Here is a 23,969-nt window from a genome sequence, read left to right on the forward strand (position 1 = left end):
GAAATGGCCTCTAATCCCATTTTACATCATAAAGAAAATTAGCTAATTGAACCACGACAAGTAGAGTTAATATAGGAGCAGAGTAGCTCGGGTTTAGCATTAATGGTAATATTTAATAGAATGTTGTGCGTTTTCTGGCAGTAATGGGCAGATGCCTTCATATACTGTTCAATATTGATATTTAAAAGCAATCTTGGCCCAAAGCTTTTTTACAGCATGGGGTTTTATCTTTACTACGTGGAATAACAGCACTTCAACCTTCAACGTGTCTTTTTGAATGGGACAAAAACAGAAAATGATGTCACTAGTTGGTTATCCATCATATTTTTTAATGCTGCTGCTGGGATTTCATCATTTTATGTTTACACTGCCTTGCAAACATAGCTGAAGCCTTTTTTTAAAGTAAAAGTTTATTAAGTCCACCTGCTCCTTTTGTTATTTCTTGTAATAGATCGCTGCAAGTACATAAGGGCAGTGTTTCATATTTTAATATATTTGGACTTGTAGCCATTGTCATTGATGGGAGAAACGAAAAAAAAACAATAACTTCCTACACCCTATGGCATCATAGCAAATAATAAGAGAAAAGCAATCACGAGCAGATACACAATGGAGAGAAATCAATTTAGATGATATCCTGACTTTGTCAACAAGAACAAGAACTTGATAAAGACCTCATCGTGAGGTCGAAACGTTGTTGTTCATCTCTTCCAATAAATCTGCCTGATGGAACCCATGAGTGCCTGGAGCCTTTTTCTATTTTGATTTACTGGGGAGCTGGCCCTTCCTGGCACAGCTAAGCACCTGAGTTCCTGTGGGGAGTGAGTGCAGATTCCTCATTCTGGTGATTTGTCAACAAGAAGACCTGATCAGAATGGCTCAAGGCTGGTATGAAAACATATCCACATCTGTACATCGTATATTAAGGGGAGCAGAGTAGTAAAATAGAAAAAGAAGAGAAAATGGAGAGGCAATAAATTCAATTATTTTCTATGTGATTCCATTTTGGGAGCTACACACATTTTAGGTTCAAGCACCCTGTTTGCCAAACTACATTGACATAGTGCCTGGTTGCTCTAAAAGAAAACAAAAAACTCTATTTGTAAATATATATTTTGAGGAATCAAGATGGATAGGAATCACCAGTATATATACCTGTACCTGTAATGTTTTTTGCTTATTTATTTTTGTTAGTTCTCCCCCCCACACACAGACATACATTGAATTTTTGTACAGAAATAGCTAACTTAATGGGAAAATTAAAGAGCCTTTGAACCTAGAAGCTGTAGATACCGTTAGACCCAGGGACTAATGCATAACGTTGTTAAGTAGGGCTCCCTTATGGGAAACATGGACACTCACATCATCATTGTCCCATCATTGGGATTTGATAAGTCTACTCATTTCGCAATCCATTGGATAACTTTGTATCCACTCCACTGGTACCAGAAAAGTTGTGTCCCAGAATGTACTGAGAAATATGTCTTTAAAGCTTATTTCAACTGTATGATTATTCCCATGACACGTTCCATGAAGACTGTTTCATATGTAATGAAGGTGGCCCAGGAAAGGAACCTCCTTTTCTCCATCACACCTTCCCCTATAAAGGTGTGATGGTAATGTATGTTAGATGTAAGAGATGTTCGGAGGTATATATGGATGCTCCTTGACTCCCTGTGTACAGATATGAATGAAGTTTACCACCTTCTCTACAATTTGCTTAAAGACACCCCTTCTGAACCATTCATGCTGTCCATTTTGCAACACTGCCTGCTGATCCGCAATGATTACTATATCAGGTAAGAATTTTTTACTGTGAATTTTCTTATTATATAAAAGAAGATGAAAGTTAATGTAGTATGTTTTTACCATGTGCCTTTACATCGAACAAACACGTGTAATGTCACTATCATTACAACAGTACAACATACAATCACAATAATTGTATGTAGGTCGAAAAGAATAAAAATAATAATAATAATAAAGTAAACGAATAAAACAATAAATATGTCACTCAACATCCAACCTGCCTTCAGGGCTGACCTCATGCTGTCAATCCACTGACACCTCGCAGGTTCACCAGCTCTTCTGCCCCAGCCCTGGCTCCCTCAAGCAATGGCAGTTGACTCTGGTCTTGTTCACTAAAAGTGGCCTTGAGCGTGCGCGCGTTACAGAGTGACCATATTACTGATAGGGTTTCCTCCTATTGGATGGTGAAGAACTCTTCCGGGGTCAAAGACGCTCTCTCTCTTTTGGGACTCTGTGTCCTACCCTGCGCTATCATCTCCTCTGGTACACTGAGTGTGACAAAATAATAAACACCTCAGTTCATGCCTTATATAAATGCCTTATATTCCACACTGAAGAGAGAAAAAAGAACATAGGGAGAGGATGGATATTGCTTAAGAAACATTGGGAATAACTTAAACTCATATGTATTACTTTACCAAAATGTTCTCTATTCTGACTATTCTGTAGACTTGCGGACATCGACACATGAAAGGTGACCCTAAACAATTAATGCTATATGTATAACTGGGAACTCTCTGGATTTCCCCTAAAGGCTCTGGAAATCATAGCTATAATCTATGGCCAAGGGAGGTCTGTTTGGCCACATTCACTCCCTATCATGGTCCTGCCCTAAATCAGGCCCTTTTTAATGCTTTTAGGGGCTAAAACCCTAAACCAAGAACTTATCTCCTTCCTTCTGCCTACGAGGAACATGAGAGGGAGAGTTCCAGGGGACCAGTCTATGGGATTTTCCAGGGATATCATAAGTAAATGAATAAGCACACATCCCTCTTTGTGAAGGCGAAAGTATAAGGTGTGCACTTCTATTCACCATCCTATAATCTTGAATGATCCAAAGGAAAGGAAAGCTGGTGGATATGTCCATTTAATCTTACCCTGCTTCTCATATCTCTTTATACATAGAAGAGCTCCTAACCATTTGGATATAACTTAGACAAAAGATACACCGCGCTGTCCAAAACTTAATGGGAAAATTCTCATTTCGTACGAGCAGATTACTAAAAAATGAAGCTGTGTTTGTAATTCTTCAATAGACAAATCAGAGTATATTGATGTCCGCGCCTGTATTGATCCCTATATGTAAGTAAACGGCTTTTGCGTTTAGTAGTTTTATTATTGTTTTCAAGATATGGAAGGAGTTTAACTTTGTTATCTCTTTATTTATTTGTAGAGATTGTTTGGCCTGGAATAAGCAGGTTACAGTGTATATATATACTGAATAAATAGAATTCATAGACAATGCAATTACTTTGCAGAATTCCAAATCAATTCCTTACAGTAGTGGATTAAATACATAGATACTGATGGCAGAAAAGAATCTGTTGGCCCATCTAGTCGGCACTTTTTGAATCAATTTGAAGGTATTAATGTGTTTAATTATTTATGTCTTACTTAAGCCATGGTCTCCAGAGCTGGACACAGCCTTCGAAATGAGTTCTCGCCAGTGATCTATAAAGCATTGTATCTAGAACATGAAACAATCTGTATATTTTTGCCACATCATACAATTAGAATGGATTGAGAGGATGAAGCTATACAGATATATTGTTCATACTTTATGACTTTCTGGCCTTATGTGCACATTCGCTAGTATTATCGATATAATTTGCATACAGGGCCCTCCGTTCAAACTACATAGTTTGGGCTTTAGCATTTAATTTTTATATAAATGTTTGTTTGCAAATTTACAATACACAGGTTATGAGTGGAGCTCTTCTCCTCTGAACCTGTCTGTAAAGAAAAAAACACAAAATAAATAAGTAAATAAGTAATAGAGAGTAGAGGTAGAGGTAGAGAGGTTGCTGGTTTAGGTCTTGTGGCTCCTGAAACTATGAGCTGAGACAAATTTGGGAAATAAAACCTCTAGTTGCACCTGCAAAGGCGTTGTATGCAATTTATATATGGAACTGCCTCCCAGCGGAAGTAGTAGAGGCTGATACAGTACGGGAATTGAAACATGCATGGGATAGACGTAAGGCCCCTGAATCTAAGACAAGGAACATCAGGAAAAATTGGCAGACTAGATGGTCTAAATGGTTCTTATCTGCCGTCTATGTTTCTATGGATGGAAGAAAGTAGAAACAGCGTAGGAGGAGATGGAAGCAAAATCCCGCTTTCATTCCCTTAGATTTATCACGTGGCATCTTTTACACCTAAATAAATTGCACGCTGTTCGCCAGGAAAAAATATTATGGCCGATTTCTACAATGCAATTGGAATTTAACATTTATGTATTAAAATTAATGTTATGTAATATATGTTGAGGCTGGGAGAAAAAAGTGAAAGTTTTGTCCGGTGCGGCTTTCTTGCCCAATGATGTAACAAGGCACTCAGCAACCATATTTACTTCCTATGGCACACAGTTGGGATTAATGGTCTTCCCCAAAACAAGTTTAAATGGTTGATTTCCACCATTGTTAGAACACGCTCCGAGGTTTTTGCTCGCTGAGCCGATTGCTTCCTAAACCCAAGCAGGAGAATAATCAACACGTCGTTAATGAATGGAAATCGTTATAGTGCAAGGTCTGCTGAAAGCTAAAAGCAGAATACTAAACCCCTTCTGTCTTATGAGAAAGTGCCGCACATAGAGGAAACACTTCAGCGTTTACGTGCTTACAAGACGTCCTCTGGCTTTAATATTATGTTAAGTCATTTGGAACTATTTTTTTATCAAATGCTAATTAAATTTGCAATAAATTATGGAGAGTATTTTTCCTTTTGATGTGTTCTCTTTTGAAGGTCAAAATCTGTCATTTAAAAAAAAAAAATCAATAGGATCCAATATTTGTTTCCCATAAACCAATCTTGTTAACAATAAATAAATAAAGATATAATAATAATATTCGCCTTGCTTCCATAATGATATTGGAACATACTATTGACAGCACTGTTATAACCATACAATTAATGTCAACCTTCAATCTTATATGACATTAATATTAATAAGCGTGTTTCGCATGTAAAAAAAGGCAAAAAATGCAACGCTAGCTAGACGAGCCTTTAATGTACAGGTGAGTTTGATACATCTTTTACATGCTTGCTTGTTGCAGTTGTTTTTGGAATAAGATGGATACTCATCAGCTTTAGAGCTGTGTTGGGACATCCTAAGCATCAAGGGCCACCAACAAGCCATGGTTTAAACACACATTATGGTTAGGATCAATTATTCTGCTAATGAATGGTCAACGACCAGCAATAGGACCTGTTGGACTACTTTAGTTTATGCAGGCCACTATAATCTCATTCCACTAGTATGTATTGTCTGTGAATGAAACCCAAGTATTTTATCAAAGACATTGTTTTATCCACCAGAAAAGAACAGCGGCGGTGTAATAGGCAGTATATGGGGTGGACTATGCAGGGGCAGTGAGTGCATTAATAGCCCCAAGAAAATATATTTCAAAAACTACTTCAAATCCTTCATTCACACACACATTCGCTTAATCATGAATACTGTGTAAGCCTTAAGATCACCTTGAAGGACCTTGAGAAGGCACCAGTGGTGATACCTGGAGCATATTTCCAGGACCACATTATTAAAGTATCCTCAAACATCCTGTTCTACCTAGTATACTGACTTTAATCATTTTGTTATTAAATATAGCCCTAAACCTTTCTCAGTAAAAATTTTTTATAAGGTACAATTTTTCTCCATTCATATTTTTCGGCCAGGAATACTTGTTGGATGACACAAAAAGCTAGAACTGTTAGGTAGTTGCGATAAAAACTGAAATGTCATTTTAAAAGTTTCTGTGTTGTTTTTAGGCGATTACAGCTTTCAGTGCAAAGAATAAAATGACCGATCTCCTAAAGATTATTTGCTGAGCATTCTAGATCAAGCTCTGGTAATGGTTCCTCTAAGTGGAACAGCACCTTTAATTGATACAACATAAAAGTATTTACAAAACATCTGTATTCCAACGTAGCATGTACGCTAATACTGATTTTTCTTAGCCGAACTGTATTGATAAAATCATAATGATGCTTTTAAAACCAATTGGAAATAAATATTAGGGTGAGAAATTGATAAAGGCGATGGTTACGTTACCCCGTGCTGTCTTTACCTGTCTTCAAGCTGAGAAAAAAGCCAAAAGTTTTAGCTGCAGATCACAAAGTCTTCTAATGTTTGCTCTAAAGTAACATTCATTTCTCGAAGACATTTAGAAAATGACAAAAGGGACAGATGCGAATTTTGAATATTCAAATACAGTAATCTGTAGATACAGCTTTGTTCGCAATGATTAACATTTTTTCCCCCCCGAAGATGAGTTTTCCAGCTTTAAGTGTCTGTTTCTCCTGACTATTGTAGTTTCATTTTTTATTATTTGCCACCCAAAAGCCAGCTGATGGGAACCGTGTAGCACACTGATCATTACGAACCACTTACCCCTTTTCTGCGAGGCAAATCATGTCTTGAAGAACATATGGCTTTGCATTGTCTTATCATGAATAGATCATTCTGACGGGAAGAATAGGTAAAGGACTGTAATTTAATTTTACATAATTGCCAAATTCGGGTAATTTTTCTTTCTTTTGTGAAAAAAAATCAATAGAATGTACAATTCACGCTACAATAAGGTGCCCCCCCCCTAAATAAACTCAGCTGTTCTACGTCTATACAGAGGCCTTCAGGTTTCCGAAGGATTAATGTCTAGTAGCTTGTAGTAGCCAAGATGCAATGCTACATAATAAATGAGGATAAACTTTCCACAAGTAAAGATTTATTTCTGGAAAGGGTTTGGGCTCTCAAAATTGGCTACTAACTTAGATATAAAAGCCCTGTATAAATGTGTTAATATTAGCAGAGTAGGAAGAACAGAACCTTTAATATATGTTGAACCAGCCAAGGTTCTACAGATGATATTTAAGCTGCTGTAGACTGACCACCCTGGTAATAGAGCGATCACTGCTGTTCAGCAGGTATGTAATTGGTCCTCTAGGGATGTCTTTTCATGATGTACCTGGTATGTCATTGGTCTCGAATGGATTAAAATACTTTACTAGATATTCTTCTACAGTAGGGGTGTCTTGAATATTAATCAATATCATTGTTTTTTTACCACTAGGCCACAGTACTTCAAGGTAATAGATGAATGCGTTGGACAAATTGTTTTACAATGTGGCGGGATGGATCCAGACTTCAGATACAGAGGGAGGCTAGACGTTGATTTTGCTCATCTTATAGGTATAAAAAATACTATCTATCTATCTATCATCTATCTATCTATCTATCTATCTATCTATCTATCTATCTATCTATCATCTATCTATCTATCTATCTATCTATCTATCTATCTATCCATTTATCTATCTATCCATCCATCTTTCCATCCATTCATCCATATATTTATCTTTATATATATGTGTTTATCCCTTGTTAATTCTTAACATTGCTCTGGATACAAAGTAACCTCCATTTTTTATGTTGCCAGATGCCTGCGTAGACAAGGCAAAAGTTGAAGAAAGTGAGCAGAAAGCGTCCGAATTTTCTAAAAAGGTAAAGTAATATATCATGGTCATTTAAATTATAGACAATTGGTTTTGTGTGATTAGGGCACTTTTAGAAAAGCAGGTTTTTTTTCTCTTCCATCTCCTTGGCTGGGAGACAGCTATTGATTTGCTGTTCTGATCAATGTAGGGCAGCATTTTTACATGATCTTTGTCAGTATCACAAAGGTCAATATTGATATATCAAGTCAAGGGCTGTGAAGTTGGGGATGTAATGTTAGATTATTTCAACAAAATATGCAGCTTAATTTTGGGTACATTATGCTTCTGTCTATTCATCTTGATTCTGATTGCAACAATAATTCAAATGAACATTTTTCTATTATTATTATTATTATTATTATTATTATTATTATTATTATTATTATTATTATTATTTTGTTGACATATTCTATCATTTTTTCAAACAGGGCATACCCCCCTCCCACCAAAAACCCAAAATACAAAGAAAACTAAATAGTTAATGCTTGCTATCATTTGAATTCCAAATAGTGTGTCTATATGTTGTAGTATAGGCATGTCGTTTCACAAAGCTCATTCATATAGGCAGACTGCTTCGTATCTGTCATATTCTGGGTTTCTATTCTATTTCTATATAATGTAAGACTTTTTGTTATGTTATTGATTAACTCTGGAAATACCAAAGCTAAGCAACACATATCAGTTGGTACTCATAGGGTTAATGGTGGGAGAGGGGGCTGGTTTTTTTTGTTCTGTGATTCATCCTTCTCCATCAGGGAGGAAAAAGAGTAGTATCCATGTATTTCTAGAGATGATCCATGACCGGTACTGATACAGTATTTAATGAGTCCATCGCTCACAGCCAGCACAGTAAGTGGCATTTGTGAAGCCTATTTTGAGAGTGAAAGCTTTTCAAGTATTTGAAAGGATCCTTAGATGTATAGTGGGCAGTGTTCATGGTATGGCTATACACACTGGCTGCGCACAGCTGGGAAACAATGAACAACACAACTTTGTGAGTGTTTGCAGTGGCTTCCAGTGGAGCTTTTTACGAGCCCCTCGAAAAACAACATGACCTTCCTTTAACACTCACATCAAAATCCTGTTCCCAACAGCTACGTGCCATAGCTCTGTGCTCGGATGCTTGTAGCGGATATGTCATACTGTATATGACGGCGATGAACATCAGCCTAAGACACCTAAGAGCAGAGGGAATACTTTTCTCATCATTTTGGGATCTAGAATAAAAAAACGCTTTATAGTGTGAATTCTGAAAAACAAAACATATAGTTAAATAGTGCATGCTGAAGGGTTAAACCATAAGAAGGCTAGTTTGAGGAGGTGAGATACTAGTTTATCAGAACATAGGTTAGAGTGATATTTAGATAACCATCATCGGTATAACAACTACGTCCTTCCCTGTACAAAAAAGGAAAAAGGAAGCCGACAGTAACAATAAATAGTTTCCAGCAACCCATAAGACGTGGCTCCACTGAATATTACGAGTATTACTATGTTCAGCATCTAGTGGTGAGGGTTCCGTTGGCAGAACACCAAGGGATGCGGCCGGAAGTAGCCTCAAACTCAAAAGCAGCTAAACCCATGTGTCCCATCTGGTGCCCCATTGTATTTAAGTCTAGTATGAGGGAGCATGAGATTTATCGTCTCTCGCTCATTCACTTGCTTGGTGTCAGTGAATGAAGGTCCCAGATCTGGGTCCATTCCCTGTCCACTGAAAGCGAGGATACATTTATTCTGAAGTCCAGGGCATTGCTCTCCCCATGGAATGCACATTGCTTTGTTCGCTGGAGATCTAGAATTGCACTTAGCCAAGGTACCTTTGCGAATTGGGATTGACACTAGGGAGAGCTGCCCTTGATGTTTTCTATATTTTATTTTTCCGTCTGTAATTCTTGTGTTCGGATGTTGCAATAGGAGAAGTCTTTTCGGTAACTCTTCATTGCCTAAGAAGAGGAGCATTGCAATTGCATAAAACATTAACAAAATATAATTTTAATTTTTGGACAAAGAACACGGTTTAGGTCAATTACTCAACTCTTGCATGTTTTCCTCTAACTAAACAACATTCCAAAAATTGTATTCACCTGTACTACTGAAGGCCATACTTACTAAGAGGTGAAAAGTACCCATTGTATGGAATTTGATGGCCCTATATAAAACAGTAAATAATAATAATAATAATAATGGCTAATAAAATTCTGTTCATCCCATTCATCTGCTTAACAATCATTTTTCACACAATAACAAGGCTGCCTTCGCTGTCCAACTTTTCACCTTTTAGGAACCCCCCAACTCTTTTTGTTAGAAGAGGCATATGAAATGTATGTATACAGCACACCGTTTTGTTTGCTTTGAAAAAGGAAAAAAAAAAGAGTGATTAATATTTTGGACTGTTTGGGATTTTGTTGCATTACGGCTCTCAAGATGTTTTCAAAGAAAGGCGCAGTTGAAGCTTCCCTTGAAGCGTTTAGTACAGTCTATTGGAAACGCTGACTTTACGCTCTGATCCTTGCAGTTTGATGAAGAGTTCACGGCACGACAGGAGGCGCAGGCTGAGCTTCAGAAACGAGAGGAGAAAATCAAAGAACTGGAGACGGAAATCCAGCAGCTACGGACGCAGGTAATAAAGCAAAATATAGACTTTATGTCACGAAAATTCTACAAGGAAGAAAAAAAAAACACAGATTAAGTAACCATAAAGGAAACTTTGGTATAAGAATAGCAGATTTTCCTTTTGTAATTTATCTCTGGTTGGATGAAGTAAATTAACCAGTCATATCGGAAGATACTCACATTCACATCCCAATATCAATCTGCTTGCTGCCCTTAATGGCGTGACATTGGTTCGTAGATGAAGGGTACATACTCGCCCAAAGCTGATCTTGGTCAGCAGGGTAGTGCCAGGTTGAAAATGTGGTTACTTTGAGGAACACCGTGGCAAAGCTTTCGGTTGGAGGGCATCAGTGTCTTTTCTTGAACTCCAGCTACCTTCTCAGCAGGCATCAGACTTGGGTGCATAGGACACCAGTAACCAAGCGAAAAGGCTAAGCCTATTTAATTTATGATGTGATATCTAATAGAATGATGCCAAAGAACGTGGACCTTTGCTGTGTCCTGGTCTATATTAATTAGCTCGGGCCTTATAGGTTGGGGTCAAATTGCCGTATTAAGTGATCAGGCTGCTCAGATGGCCCCGGCTCACTGGGCCAGTTGAGAATGATCCATCTAACGAGTTAGTATGACGCACAAACTACAAATAATGTTTCCACATCTAATCTACGTATTCCTATAAAAAAGTTTTTCTCCAAGCACATGACCTTTCAGCTAAGATAACCACACTTTGGCTCACTGATAAAATTACCCCTTTTCCCATTAGATCTTTTTAAACTTTTTTTTTAAACAAGGATCACCAGTCCTGTTCATATAGGAGGTCTAGTGGAACCCTATTTAACTTCTCAATGATATTTCATCATAAAAGCAGCCTTGAAGGCAACCCAATAGCACAGAATGCCTTTAACCCCCCCCCCAAGTTCGCTGACTTTTGGGCAAAGCACATGGTTGACAAAAGAGTTCGGCTGGCATATTATTGAAAAGATCCTGTAATCTAGTTTGTAAATTGTAATATAAACCCTAAAGAACTTGTGAACAATCAGAAACTGGCTTCTTAAATCACATTACAATGCAGCTGAATGCATTAGTGTTTAATGAAGGCAGCTCTGGACTTCGTGGAGCCACGAACCAAGAAATATGTCCAAAGGCTACTCGAGACCTGTAATACGATCACCGCCGTCAAGCAAATGAGTCTACGGATGACATTCATCCCCTTTCATATTTACAGATAAACTGGATCCCTGGATTCACTTTAAAAATATCAATTTACTTTTTCATTTTTTTCCATTCGTGTATACAATAAGATAATGTCCATTTAAAGACGTAATGAGCTAGGAATATGGAAAGTGTCAGGCGTTGTTCTATTTCAGTAACGTCTGTTTAGTTATTCGGGGAATCGTTACGGCAGGGTAATATGGGATCATGTAACCTGAACTGTGAAGGAGTTAACATGGATGTATACTTTTATGACTCAATACAGTTTAAAGCCGTGATCAGATGCATAATCGTTAGGCCAGTGGTTTGCTCAGACTTTAATAAGACATCTATGGCTATCCCATGCATGTTTAAATTCCCTTCCTGTATTATCCTCTACCGCTTCTAATGGGAGGCTGTTCCATCTATTTACCACCTCTTGTTAAAGTAAAAGGATGCCCTGTTAATAAATAATTACTGAATTCGTTCACAGTCGTCATCATTAGAGGCAGCGTCAAACGTTCTATTTGTGCTCCGAGAAGGCTTTGACGGCCCCCAGGACTTTGGGCCACGGGGACTATGTTACACCCCTGAACTACCTCTTTACTTCATCTAGAACTCGCTATGAGAACAGACCTCTGAATAAACGACTCAAGGCAAGAATCAGACGTATTCCAGAGTTAGCCATCGAGTAGCTAATAATACATTTGGAATACAAGCCGCAAGCCTCTTTGGAGTTAAACATATTCTAAGAATAAAAAAGTTTATGAATGGCCTGTAAGAGGCGTATCAGCGTTGTATTTGTTAGTAAATAAGATTTTTAGACCAGGTAGAATTTACTCATCTACCGACAATCAGAGTACATGGTAGGAAGAGGCAAAGACAGAGGGTAGATGGATACAGGCCAGACTGGGGATGACTAGATGCGCCTGTCGCTTTAAGGCCAGCAGCTGCCTGATGATGTAAGTGTGGCCGACAGCGTAGTGTGCTGCTGGGAATATCCAGCAGGCGGCCTGCACCCGATCAACCGCTTCACTGTGACTACCGGGCGCTGTGGGCCAGGGGCCCACCAGGTCATTTGCCTAGATCGATAAATACAACTCTTTTCCCCGGTTACTAACTTCCTTGTAAGAGATTTATTTTTCGGGACGCGCGTGGCAATTTTTAGACATTTATTTCTTGTTTCTGGTTTCCCGGCTTTATTTTGTAGACATTTCGTTGACTTATTTGGTGACACTTCAGTGAAGGCTTTTTAATTACACACAAGTGATCCAAAACAGAAGTGGATTATGTGATCCTGACATTCTTACCAGATGCAATAATTAAAACGAAAGCACAGTAAATAAAGTGCAAGTTAATTAACATCCTAATAAAGTAGCTTTTTGGGGGCTTGGTTGTCTTCTACACAGCCTTCTTCCTAGCAGAAATCATTTGAAATTATTATATTAACAAATTTATAATGTGGTTCATTCTCGTGGGACAAAACTAGTTTAAAAAATCAGTACCGTGGAACTATCCATTTTCAGTGTCTCGCACTGTAGATTGCCCTCATCGAGCTGAGTAGATTGAGGGCTCTGTTTAACCAGTTCAGCGCCAAGATGGTGGTTAACAGAAGACGTTGCAAACCAACTACGCTGTTAAGCTTTCGAAAACCCAAATGGTTAAAGCAGTTCAAGAAAAACCAAATTTACCAAATCTGCTCATTACGCTTTCATGATAATTACCGGTACTTCATTCTCTGCCCGATACCGTTAGACTGCCCCCTTTAAAACTTAAATGTCAAAAGTGTATCGTATTTATGCATTCCTCTAAATATGATATTATGTTTTTAACATTGGAACATGGCAATAATTTGACATTATTTACATTAATTACTAATATTGTAAAAGTTCCAGAGGAGCATCTATTAGAACTTTTGTATCACTCGGAAAAAGGTTACCTTTGTCTTAAGGACATATTCCATTCTTACTAAGCAAACGGCGTACGTAATGTTTTGACGACAAAGACCATTAGGGGAAAGCTGTCTTCCGAAACGAGCCAGGACCCCTTCCGACCCCTGTTGCTTACAATCAATGTCCACTCTTGATTTGTAACTCTCATCACAAACCCTGGCTGACCACATTGACGTAAATGAAGTTTGCTAAAATTGCTAAGGAATTAAATAGTGTTTTTATTGCTGTCATTAGCGTCTCGGCCTCTTTTTAATGCAGACAATAAAGACGCTTAAATTGAGCATGTACGTAAAGAACTAATCAACAGAAAATTTCTATTGATCCCTCGTATTCCTGAAGACTGCATTGCCAGTAAAAGGCTCGCAAAAGAACATTATCACAATATTTAAATAATACATACATATTATTTATTAAATAGCACTTTATGTTTTGGTGCATCTGTTACTTCCAGAATCCATATGAAAAGAATAGAGAATCATAAATATGGTGAGTTTGCTGAATTTTTGTTATTATGAATATCTGAACACGATTCCATTTTTGGCCCAAGTGAACGGGACAGAGATCACAGAACTCAGCTTATGGTAACTCTTCTTGACGAAGAGTCTTAGGAGTCTACTCACTCAGTAGTCAAGTTGAGTTTCGTCATTCCAGTTTTGGGCAAAACATGCATTTAGTTTACTAACTACTTTTCTATTCCCAACTGGAATGTATTACATCAGTAAAGGTGGGGGGACTAGATGGGCCCAGAGGTTCTTATCTAGATTGTAAGCTCGTTTGAGCAGGGCCCTCCTCACCTGTTGTCTCTGTAAGTCAGTTTGTTTTGTTACATACTACTTGTTATGTCCTGTCCACCCATTGTACAGCGCTATGGAATTTGATGGTGCTATATAAAACAATAAATAATAATAATAATCTTTTCTCAAAGTCTATGCTTCCAAGTTTGTGGACACCTAAGAACAAACAGTCCAGCCTCACCCATTTCTAAATCTAATTTCTTCTGCCCCTTACACTCTGACTGTAACCCTGGGCACTGTGTACATTAATGATATGCCATGCCAACAAAGCATCCCCTTATTAACACAGAATCATGCGCTGTGATCTAAACGCATGGGCTCAAGCACCCCTATCCCATAGAACTGTAATAACTGTCTCTGTATATTCGATGACCGTTCCATGATGTCATACAGCCCTTCCACTGTATAAAACCACCTCTCCATGTGAAAACATAATATAAAATTGCACTTCCAAAATGGTTCTCCATCTCTACCCTCAACCCATTACAGATTATCACATTGTACATTCTTAAAGGACAAACGGCACATTAATTCAATTTACAAAAGAGTACAGAGAACAAGGATAAGCTGTTCTGTGTGTGATCTATAATGCAATGCTATGTTTGGGATCCTTCAGCTCTGAAATGCATTTCCATTGCTATATATAGGTCAGGAACCTTCTTAAGACATACATTACTACATATCTTGCCGCAAAATCCTATAACTAAATTCACAAGATGGCCGCCCCTAGGAAGAGGAACATCTCAAAAGTTAACGTTAACAAATTTTGCAAGTAGGATTTCACTCGGTAAAGTAAATTTAGAATTGGAAGCAGTGCAAGGATATCAGTTTGTCAGCAACTTGCATGTTTTAGCTAGAGCTTTTTTAAAGTTTGACGGTTCTTTCCGTGAATTAAGTGCTGATTTATACACTCGTTCGATGCGTGTGGCCGAGTAGTTTAACACGTTGGATGCCAGAGCTATTTCCATTGCTTTAAAGCCAACTGGACTTCTGAAAAAAGGGTTTAATAGGCACAGAATTGGTTAAATTATCAGGAGTTTATGAATTTTGCTCATGCCAATTGGTTAGTTACGAAGTTAAAAAAAAAAAATAATAAAAAAAAGATAAGCAAGACCAGTTGTGATCTTTCTTTGGCATTTGGGCCGCGCGGCTGCTAAATTCATTTTAGCAGATGGATTTTCTGCAGTGCTGATAATGTGAACATGACAGATTTGTGATGATAATTTAGGCTCACGCAATTATAATCTCTATCTGTTACTGCCAGGAACATCCAAATGTAAAAAAAAAAAAAAAAAAAAAATTACAACGCTCACATATAGTTTATTTTTTTCTGCGTTGTTTGGATTTTTATTTTCTTCCACAATTACATTGATTTTAAAGCTAATATTTATTCTCATGTCGCGGATGTTTAGAAAGTACGTTTCTTGCAAGTTTTTTTTTTAAATAATCTTATTGAGCGTTAAGTTGAGTAATAAGTAATGCCAGACGGAGTTCTGGTCCCGGTTTTGCACAAATATTTGTTTTTTGAGTGGTGTATTTGTGTTATCCCTCCCTCTGTTTTTAAACCTCTCTGCGATTTTACTTTACATTGCATTGCAAAGAAATATCTATAAGCTCTTTAGTATTAATGTTTTGTTAATTGTTATTGTGGGTTTTACATATGAGAAAACAATCTTAGGTTATTTCTGTCGCGCCACAATATTAAGTTAAATACAAGTTTACTACAGAATCAATGCGTTTGCTAACAACAGAGAAAAAAGAGGGGACTATGAAGTTTTTGGGGATGGAGTATAGCACTCAAAGGTTTAAACGTCCCATTTTCACTGTCTACACATTTCTGATTATGTGTTTTGATCTTTCAGGGTGCTAAACTTCCAAGTGGACCCCTACCGACTGGAGGTCCTGTACCACCTCCTCCGCCACCACTGCCTGGTGGAGCAGTGCCTCCTCCTCCACGACCACCTCCACCACCTGGTGGGATCCCTCCTCCACCACCTCCACCTCCGGGAATGGGGCCCCCACGTGCTCCACCTCCACCCCCATTTGGGGGTCCTGCTCCACCACCTCCACCTTTTGGAGGTATCCGACCGCCTTCAGCCCCAGTGCCTCCTCCAGTAGTCTTACCTTTTGGAATGAAGCCCAAGAAAGCATACAAGCTAGAATCCAACATGAAAAGGATAAACTGGTCAAAGGTAAAATATCATATGTTTCTGCACCTCTCATTTGGTTGCATGTGTGAAAGGGAAGCTTTCAGTTTAAAGAAGAGGAGGCTAGTTTTAAAAATGATGTCTCTTTTTTTCATCAATATGAAAACATGTTCTCTAAAAACAATAGGATTGGTGGTCAGTGCAGAATCTGAGATATGGGAGGTTAGGATTATTTGAACCTTAAACTCGCATTAAACCTTGAAAAGAACTTCAGCTATTCCAGGAGAAGCAACTTTTGGCTGTTCTTCTTCTGGGGAGCAGTTTTGTGTAGGGGAAGAGCTAACCACATGTTTTCAAGATGGCCTTTAGTAGGGGAGGGAGTACGGACATGGAATGGGGTGGCCACATGCTGCTCCCCTGCTCAGAGAAAGAAGAAACCGACCAAAGACCTGAAGATGAAGGGCTTACCTCAGAGAAATGCAGACAGTTCCCGGCACATTCATTTTTAGAGTTCTCTTGGAATGTTTAGGAAATTAAGTGTGTTTGTAAAGATGAAGTTTGAAAGCTGATAAATTCCAATGTTTCAGCCAAACGGATGAGGTCGGATTCCGACCAAGCTTTCTTCTCATTTGTTCTCGCAGTGAGGAATGCCTTATTTGACCCCAGATTGGTAAACGGTGTCTAGTTAAGATCCCCATTCTATCAGTCTTGATCAAAATCACATTCCCATTGCTTTCTGTCAGCTAGAAGTACTGGTTGCAGGCAGGTACAGAGTACAGAGAAGGCAGGTTGGAACTTCCAAAGCACAAATTATGGTGGCATTATAAAAATAATTTTAAGTAATAATTGTACTTTAACTTCATCCAGCCCGGCTTTGCTGAAGTCTGACATTATCTGTCAGATCACAGATCACATTGCACTGACAAGGAACAGGTTCTCTCTTGAATAACTAAAAACATTCTAGAGTGTGTGAGTCCTTGAAAAGAATGCTTGTACAGCCATGAGATGCCGATGTCTTCTGGATCGGTGCCATTTGTTTTTTGCTCCTGTTATTATTCAGCAATTGGAAACAGTTAATTATTTTATTGTTTTATTAGTTGGACCATTAAATCATTTAGTTCTGCAGAATTAAAATGTTTATTCTTGCACCAAGTGGACGTCCCATAAATAATAAAATATTGCGTGTCTCAAAATTAATTCTGTCATATCCACGTCTTGCTTGGGAATTCATGGAGTCACCTGCCAAAGCAATTATTAATATATCGTTAACAAGCGTTCCCAAGGTGCATTACCAGCTTTTCAAAAGCGCTGAAGTAGTCTCACATGTTAAGATTTGATGACAATACGATTTCAAAGTGATTTTATAAAAAACAAAAAAACAAAATTAAAGTTAAAAGTCAACTATCTATGTGTAGTATCTTTACATTGAGAACTTAATACGTTGAGTACTTAATATTCGCTGGGTCTGTGAAAGCCGACAACTTGTCACTTGCAGTCTGCAGTAGAGGCCAAAGGCCACGTGAATAATCATCAGGGAAGCAGGTATCGCGATTAATTCTGAACTGAAGCCTATCGCTGGAAATGCATATGTTTACCCGCTGTGCCAGAGGTTGGTTATTTATACTAAAGGTAACCATAAACGCTTGAGATGAAATGCAAAGAACTGTAAAGAAAGGCTAGAAAGAAATCAGAGAGAAGTGTGGCCTGGAGGGTGATGCCACTTGTGATTGCATTCATTAATTAACCCAGTGGAACACCATACATGCCATTAGGAGTTATAAGTAGTACCCCTATTTTTGTATATGGTCCTCTGTATGGCCCGTTCCCAAATATTTCTGGGGACTCCAGTAGGCCAGAAACTGAGAAGTATACACTGTTGGACTACTAGTCATACTTCGAGGCTTTAAATCGAGAGAAGGTGGCCTCCAAAGGTATCTCTGGTTTTCATCTTTGTATCATTACTCCTTAGTCACAGAACCAACTATGGTTTGACCTGATGCAGTGTTTTGAGCAACTGGCGCAAGAGCATAAACGTGCCGGGATTGAGAACACAAATCATATATTACATATGGACTTGTCTTGTAATATGTCCTGGAGATCCAGATAACTTAATCTACGAAAGATGAGAGTGACATATGGGGAGAATGTTACAAGTTGTCACTGCAATCATGCCTGTGATGAAGTAAACAAAGCTGGTCTTTGACCTCTTTGGTACAGACCTTAAAGCGGAGAACGAGGTTATTTACTGCCGCCCTCGCCATCCCACTTTGTTTAGCCTTCACGATAGAACCTGTAAAATCTTCGCTTAGTCTCGTTCTTCATGGAAAATCCTGCAGTTAAAAAAAGTGATAGATCAAGTTGAAGGTGTTTGATTTCTGTAACTCTTTATTGTGCTGTCTGCCAGCTCTTTTACTGTACACCCAACAACATTCTTCATTTATATATATCACTGAAACGGATAAACCATTTCTCAAAGAAGCATTCTTTTCTTGGTCCTGGCAATTGAAAGCTCTATCAAGCAAACTGCATCTTCTTTTCCATAAAGTTTTTCGACGTCAATACTGAATTTCAGTTGGCATGATCCCCACTCCAAGAGTCCACGTATGTCTGCATAGTACTGATACATGCACGGTTAAGACCAGACGCTACATCAATCTTTTCCTTAAAGAAGAAGTTCCATTTAAAAAAAAACATTATTTTTTTTCTTATTCTTTATGGCAATGCTAATGAAGTCCTGCATATCTAATGAAGTCCACTCCTCTATAGGCCTTCATTAGTCAGTGCCAATATCTAGAAGATTAAGACTGAGCACCGTAGGCTGGTTACCACAGGCAGTATCATAGGGAGTCTGGGTCTTTAAGTAGACCCAGACTCATACATACGGATGTTTAAATCATCAAATAATGTAAAAACTAATTTTGATAACTAATTTTGAATGTTATACAAGTAATATCATTTAGTGGGAATTCATCTTTAATTATGTGTATTTAATTATTTTGGGGCATGTGACCTTTAGTATTGCACCAATGGATTGGTTTTTAAGTTTCCAGCATCCCCCTATTGTAGTCAAACTCTCTACAGCATCCCAAAACTTAGAAAAGTAGAACATTTAGGATGAGAAATGATGTGCATTCTTTAGGGATGATGGAGATGTATCCAACATTTTCCCATTAATGCGTCAGAGAAACATTACAGAAAAGACAAAGATGAAACAGAATTATACCGGAGTGAATTTATTATATTTACTCTAATATACGTATAAAAGATTTGATGCATTGGAACATAAAACTCATATACTTGTGTTTGTCTAAAATGTTAACAAATAACTTGCCACCCACTGCTGGGATTTTGCATTAAAACTCAATAAAATATGTGATTTTGAGACATACTGTCAGTGGGACACGATATAATAATGTGTTTTATGAGATTCGTTTGTCCTATATTTCTAATTTGGTTGAAAAATAAAAAAATGAGTTTAATGCTACAGCGGAAAATTACAAATGATCCTTTTAGTCATTTTATATGAGAATAACTGTCATATATTAGTTACAGGGCATTTTACTATTTATGTAAATATTTGCGGTTTGTAATCTTATATACTAATGAAGACGGTGAAAATATTATAGCATTTCAGAGATGGCCCGAGGCTTCCTTGAATCCCGTACGCAAGCAGATACTGGCGACCATCCATTAACAAAAGAAACAAATGGATTTCAAATGCTTATCTCATAATTCATATTCAGTATCATTATACAAAGTAACTTGTCCTGGGATGATAATTTAATATTTAACAGATAATATGCTGTCCCTACTTTTGGATACAAGGTAAGCACAGGTTACACATTCTGAAGGGCAACTGTTTGGTGTCTTAAAGGGGCACTCCAGCCATCATATGCACTTTAATGCATATGATATCTGCAATGACCCTTTCAATTTCTATGTGGTCTGTGTTGCAAATGCATTTTTTTGGGGGGGGTCTGCAGATCCCCCCCATATATATTTGCCCCTTTTTTCACCCTTGCCCCCTCCCAGTAATTTGCCATGCAGGAGGTGTCTTTGGCTTAATACATCTACTGCTATGTGATATACTTACCGCAAGTCAGGTCCAGTGTTGGCTCGGTAAATGATTGGGGGTGTTGGTGGTGTATAACAAGACACCAGTACTCCTGCTTGGAAAGCGCTCCTATTCATTTCAATGGGAACACTTTCCTGCCACTAGTTGGTAGCTTTAAGCAGCCATTCAGTTGAGTGTCTCTTAAATATTACTTTCTTTCCTTGTTATTTTCTTTAACATGCAAAACATTTAGGGTGTTACATTTGGATGTTTGGGGACAAGGCACTGTTTGTTATTTCCCTACTTGTGTTTTCGGGATTAAGGTCAAATAAGGAATAACGCAACTGACATAATGGCAAATGTTGGGAAGCAATAGAGGAAGAAATTGATGGATGGAAGCAAGGAAGAGAAAGAGGAGGCAAGGAAGGAAGGAAGCACTATGGAATTTGTTGGCGCTATATAAAACAATAAATAATAATAATAATAATCAAGAAAGAAAGAGAGTGAGGAAGCAGGGAAAGAAGGGAGGGAGGAAGCAAGGAAGGAAAGAAGAAAGGAAGCCAGGAAAGAAGATAGGAAGGGAAAGAGGAAAGAAGAGAGAAAGGAAGCAAGGAAGGAAAGAAGAAAAGGAGGAAGCAAGGAAGAAAAGAAGAGACAGGATACAAGGAAGGGAGGGAGGAAGACAGGAAAGAAGGGAAGGAGAAAGTAAGATAGCAATTAAGGATTTAATACTTATCCAGTTTTAGATTGTAAAGATGTCGGTATTAAACATATTTTTGTACAATTTTCTTTTTTGACTTGCTCCTTTTGTACTTAGATATCCTACAACTGTAAGGAGCAGCTTTAGCTCACCCAATTATTATCTGTTGTTTGATGTGCTAGACAGTAACAATGGGTCAGCCATTCATCCATACGCTCTCATGTATTTGTTCTAAACAACCACTGTTGTTTAAAACCCATTCTACGTTATTGCAAGGCTCTGTGATAAAAAAAAACTCCCTAAAAATTACACTTCAGATCACGTTTAAGTGCAATTCATTGTCCCGTCCACTATTATTCGAAATAGTTTTCACCTCCTAAAAGACATTATTGGCAGCAAGAGCCTAAAAGCTACTATTATGAGGCTGATATTAAGTGCAAGGGTGCGTTCTCTTAGTACTGCAGAGAAAAAAAAATAACGCTCAATAGAATTTGTACTCCCACCCCAGCCCTGGAAACTACACGCTGATGTGATTTTCATAGCATAATTCATTATCTTTGCTTTGGTTATAGAAAAAAAAATCGGGATGTGCAAATGTGAAATTTCTCTACCGCTGTTATTGACTAAGTGTATATCTAAGAGTCATGCAAAGTGAAATGATATTAAATTAAAACATTTTTTTTTTTTACACGCTGACAGCCTCTGCAGAGAACCCGTCTAATACTGACACCGGCAGAAAACAAAAATATTATTCAGTCTTTAGATTTCCATTAGCAAATTTCTCTGCAGTGTTCTGTATAAACGAAAAAACCAAAATCAGGTTTATTTTCCAAATCCTTTTCTGCAGAAAACAGAAGACGGGATGTTTAAATTCCGTACTTACTACCTCCTTGTATCTCCTAACCTCCTAGAAGGCTAAAAGGGCAACATTGTTAATTTGCCCCCCGGGTCAAGGGCCTCTGTTGTCTTTGGTTAACATTTAACGTATATATTTCGACATTTATGACTGTAGAACACTGCGATAGTCTCATTAGGGAACATTCTGAGCTCCTGGAAAAGAGGGACACCAGGGGAGGAAAGAGGGACAGAGGGATATGGGTCATATAATATGGACAGAGGAACCCTTTGGTGGCATGGGTTTGCAAGCCATTTTTCCAGTTAATAACTGGATATTTGGGAATGTTACTGGTCTAGTAATCCAGAGATTTGTTCTTAAAGAAAAGACTAGAAAGAACTTTGGCAACGAGTTGGGTCATTTGATGACTTATGTGTTAATTTGGTGGTATAACGCACTGCGATGTATTTATAGACAATGTCTACCAGGAGACATATGCAATGAGTAAAGCAATACAGGTGAAAGTGGAAGTTTGAAGATTACAGATACAGCCATAAGCAAATTTTCAGTCCCTTCCAGCTGTTTCCAAGCACAGATGGCACAAAAACAGCGTCGGCCATAAACATAAAAGCATGTCATATACACACTGATGTGAATGAACATCTCTTACACACAGATGTTGCAAACTTCAAGAACTGCAGAGCCTAGAAATCGGCCCCATCTCCTTCCTCCATGTCTGTTAAGTGTCAGCAATACACGGCCATCTCATGTCTCATAGAAATTAGATTTTGATGGCGGATAACAACCATTCAGCCCATCTAGTCTGCCCAATCTTCACTAACCAATTGCTTTAATCTCGGAACTCAAAAGTAAAAGGTTAGATGGAAACTGCAGAGAAAGGTTGATCTACAAGTAAAATAAAATAATAAATAGATGCCACCGTAAAATAACCAGGCATAGGTATTACCAGCCTTCACACTGTTTGGGGATGTAACCTTGTAGGGTCCTTGTCCAAAACTAATTACCTGGTCGGAGGTCAATGTGAACACCGATCGCTACCTTCTTAGACGAATAATCAACAATCTCTGTCTTTGTAAATCCAATCCTAGATAAGTAAATCTTCCCCAAAGATTATCCAATACTAACCCTTCCCAAAAAAGCAGCACTAAACTAAAGGTTATTAGTGAGCAATTTATATACCTTCCTTCCATGGTTCTAGTATAAATGCCAAGAAATGACAAATGCCATAAAGGAACGGTTGAAGTAGAAATGACGTTTTTATCTTTGGGTTCATATATTCTTATCTCACCAAAATGAACATTTTCTATCATAAGACCAAATGTTAAAACAAAATTTGGGTAATGAAAGAAACCGAGCTATCCTGAACAGTCAGCTGTGCAAGGCTACTGAATGTGATCCAGGTCTTCGGGGCCTAGAGCGGAGGGAGAAGAGATTAAATAGCAAGAAGTATCTGCTGATTTGTGATCTGCAGCTGGCCATGACGATTGGAACATCCAAAAATGTTCTCCGTAGAAATTAAATCAACTCAGTTTTAATTTTCTGCAAAACCAGGAGCTCCGTTTGCATGCGAGAAAGTAAAAATATGGCTAAGCCGCTGTGAAGCTTGGAGATGCATCTGATTCTATCACAGCAGATCTTTAAAAGGTATAACATCCACTAGAAGAGAAAACCAAACGAGCACACACGCAATAACATCACAATAACGTGGAACCAAATTTATAACACTTCTCAATACAATCTATAGTTTTTCGTGTTCTTATTTTGAGGATGGATAAAACCCAAGGACCCTTAATGTACTGAGGGCACCTGGATTTCCCAATCCTCAATCACACATCGTTCATTAGAAAAGAAACCAGTACAAAGGGGTCCATTCACTTAAGGGAGAGTTGGAAGGAGAGTTGTGGTTTTTACATTCATTATCAAGGGCCAACAGCAGCAGGTTTCTCCAGCTAGGATGGCTGAGCTAACCCAGCATGATGCATTATTTATGAGCGAGGAGACTTTAGGGAAATCTCACCGATTCAACTACACATTATACAGGACCCTTCATAAGGTATAAAGGGCTAAAGGCAAACTCTTCTTTAAGTCAATAGACCCCCAAATGACTTTCCAAAGGTATGGTTTCAGTAGGAAGGAAATTG

At 38.2% G+C, this 23,969-nt stretch overlaps 1 protein-coding gene across 2 annotated transcripts in view; it reads left to right on the top strand.

The window, feature by feature from the left end:
- DIAPH2 (diaphanous related formin 2) overlaps window positions 1–23,969 on the top strand; it is a 474,990-nt gene that overhangs the window by 138,761 nt on the left and 312,260 nt on the right. For both annotated transcript variants that reach the window (XM_053473146.1, XM_053473147.1), the window contains 5 exons: window positions 1,683–1,799; window positions 7,098–7,216; window positions 7,464–7,528; window positions 10,037–10,141; window positions 15,934–16,263. In XM_053473146.1, the coding sequence (XP_053329121.1) occupies window positions 1,683–1,799; window positions 7,098–7,216; window positions 7,464–7,528; window positions 10,037–10,141; window positions 15,934–16,263 (736 nt within the window). The remainder of the gene's footprint in view (window positions 1–1,682; window positions 1,800–7,097; window positions 7,217–7,463; window positions 7,529–10,036; window positions 10,142–15,933; window positions 16,264–23,969) is intronic.

This window comes from Spea bombifrons, chromosome 8 (genome assembly GCF_027358695.1).
Source record: "Spea bombifrons isolate aSpeBom1 chromosome 8, aSpeBom1.2.pri, whole genome shotgun sequence".
Classification (NCBI taxonomy): domain Eukaryota; kingdom Metazoa; phylum Chordata; class Amphibia; order Anura; family Pelobatidae; genus Spea; species Spea bombifrons.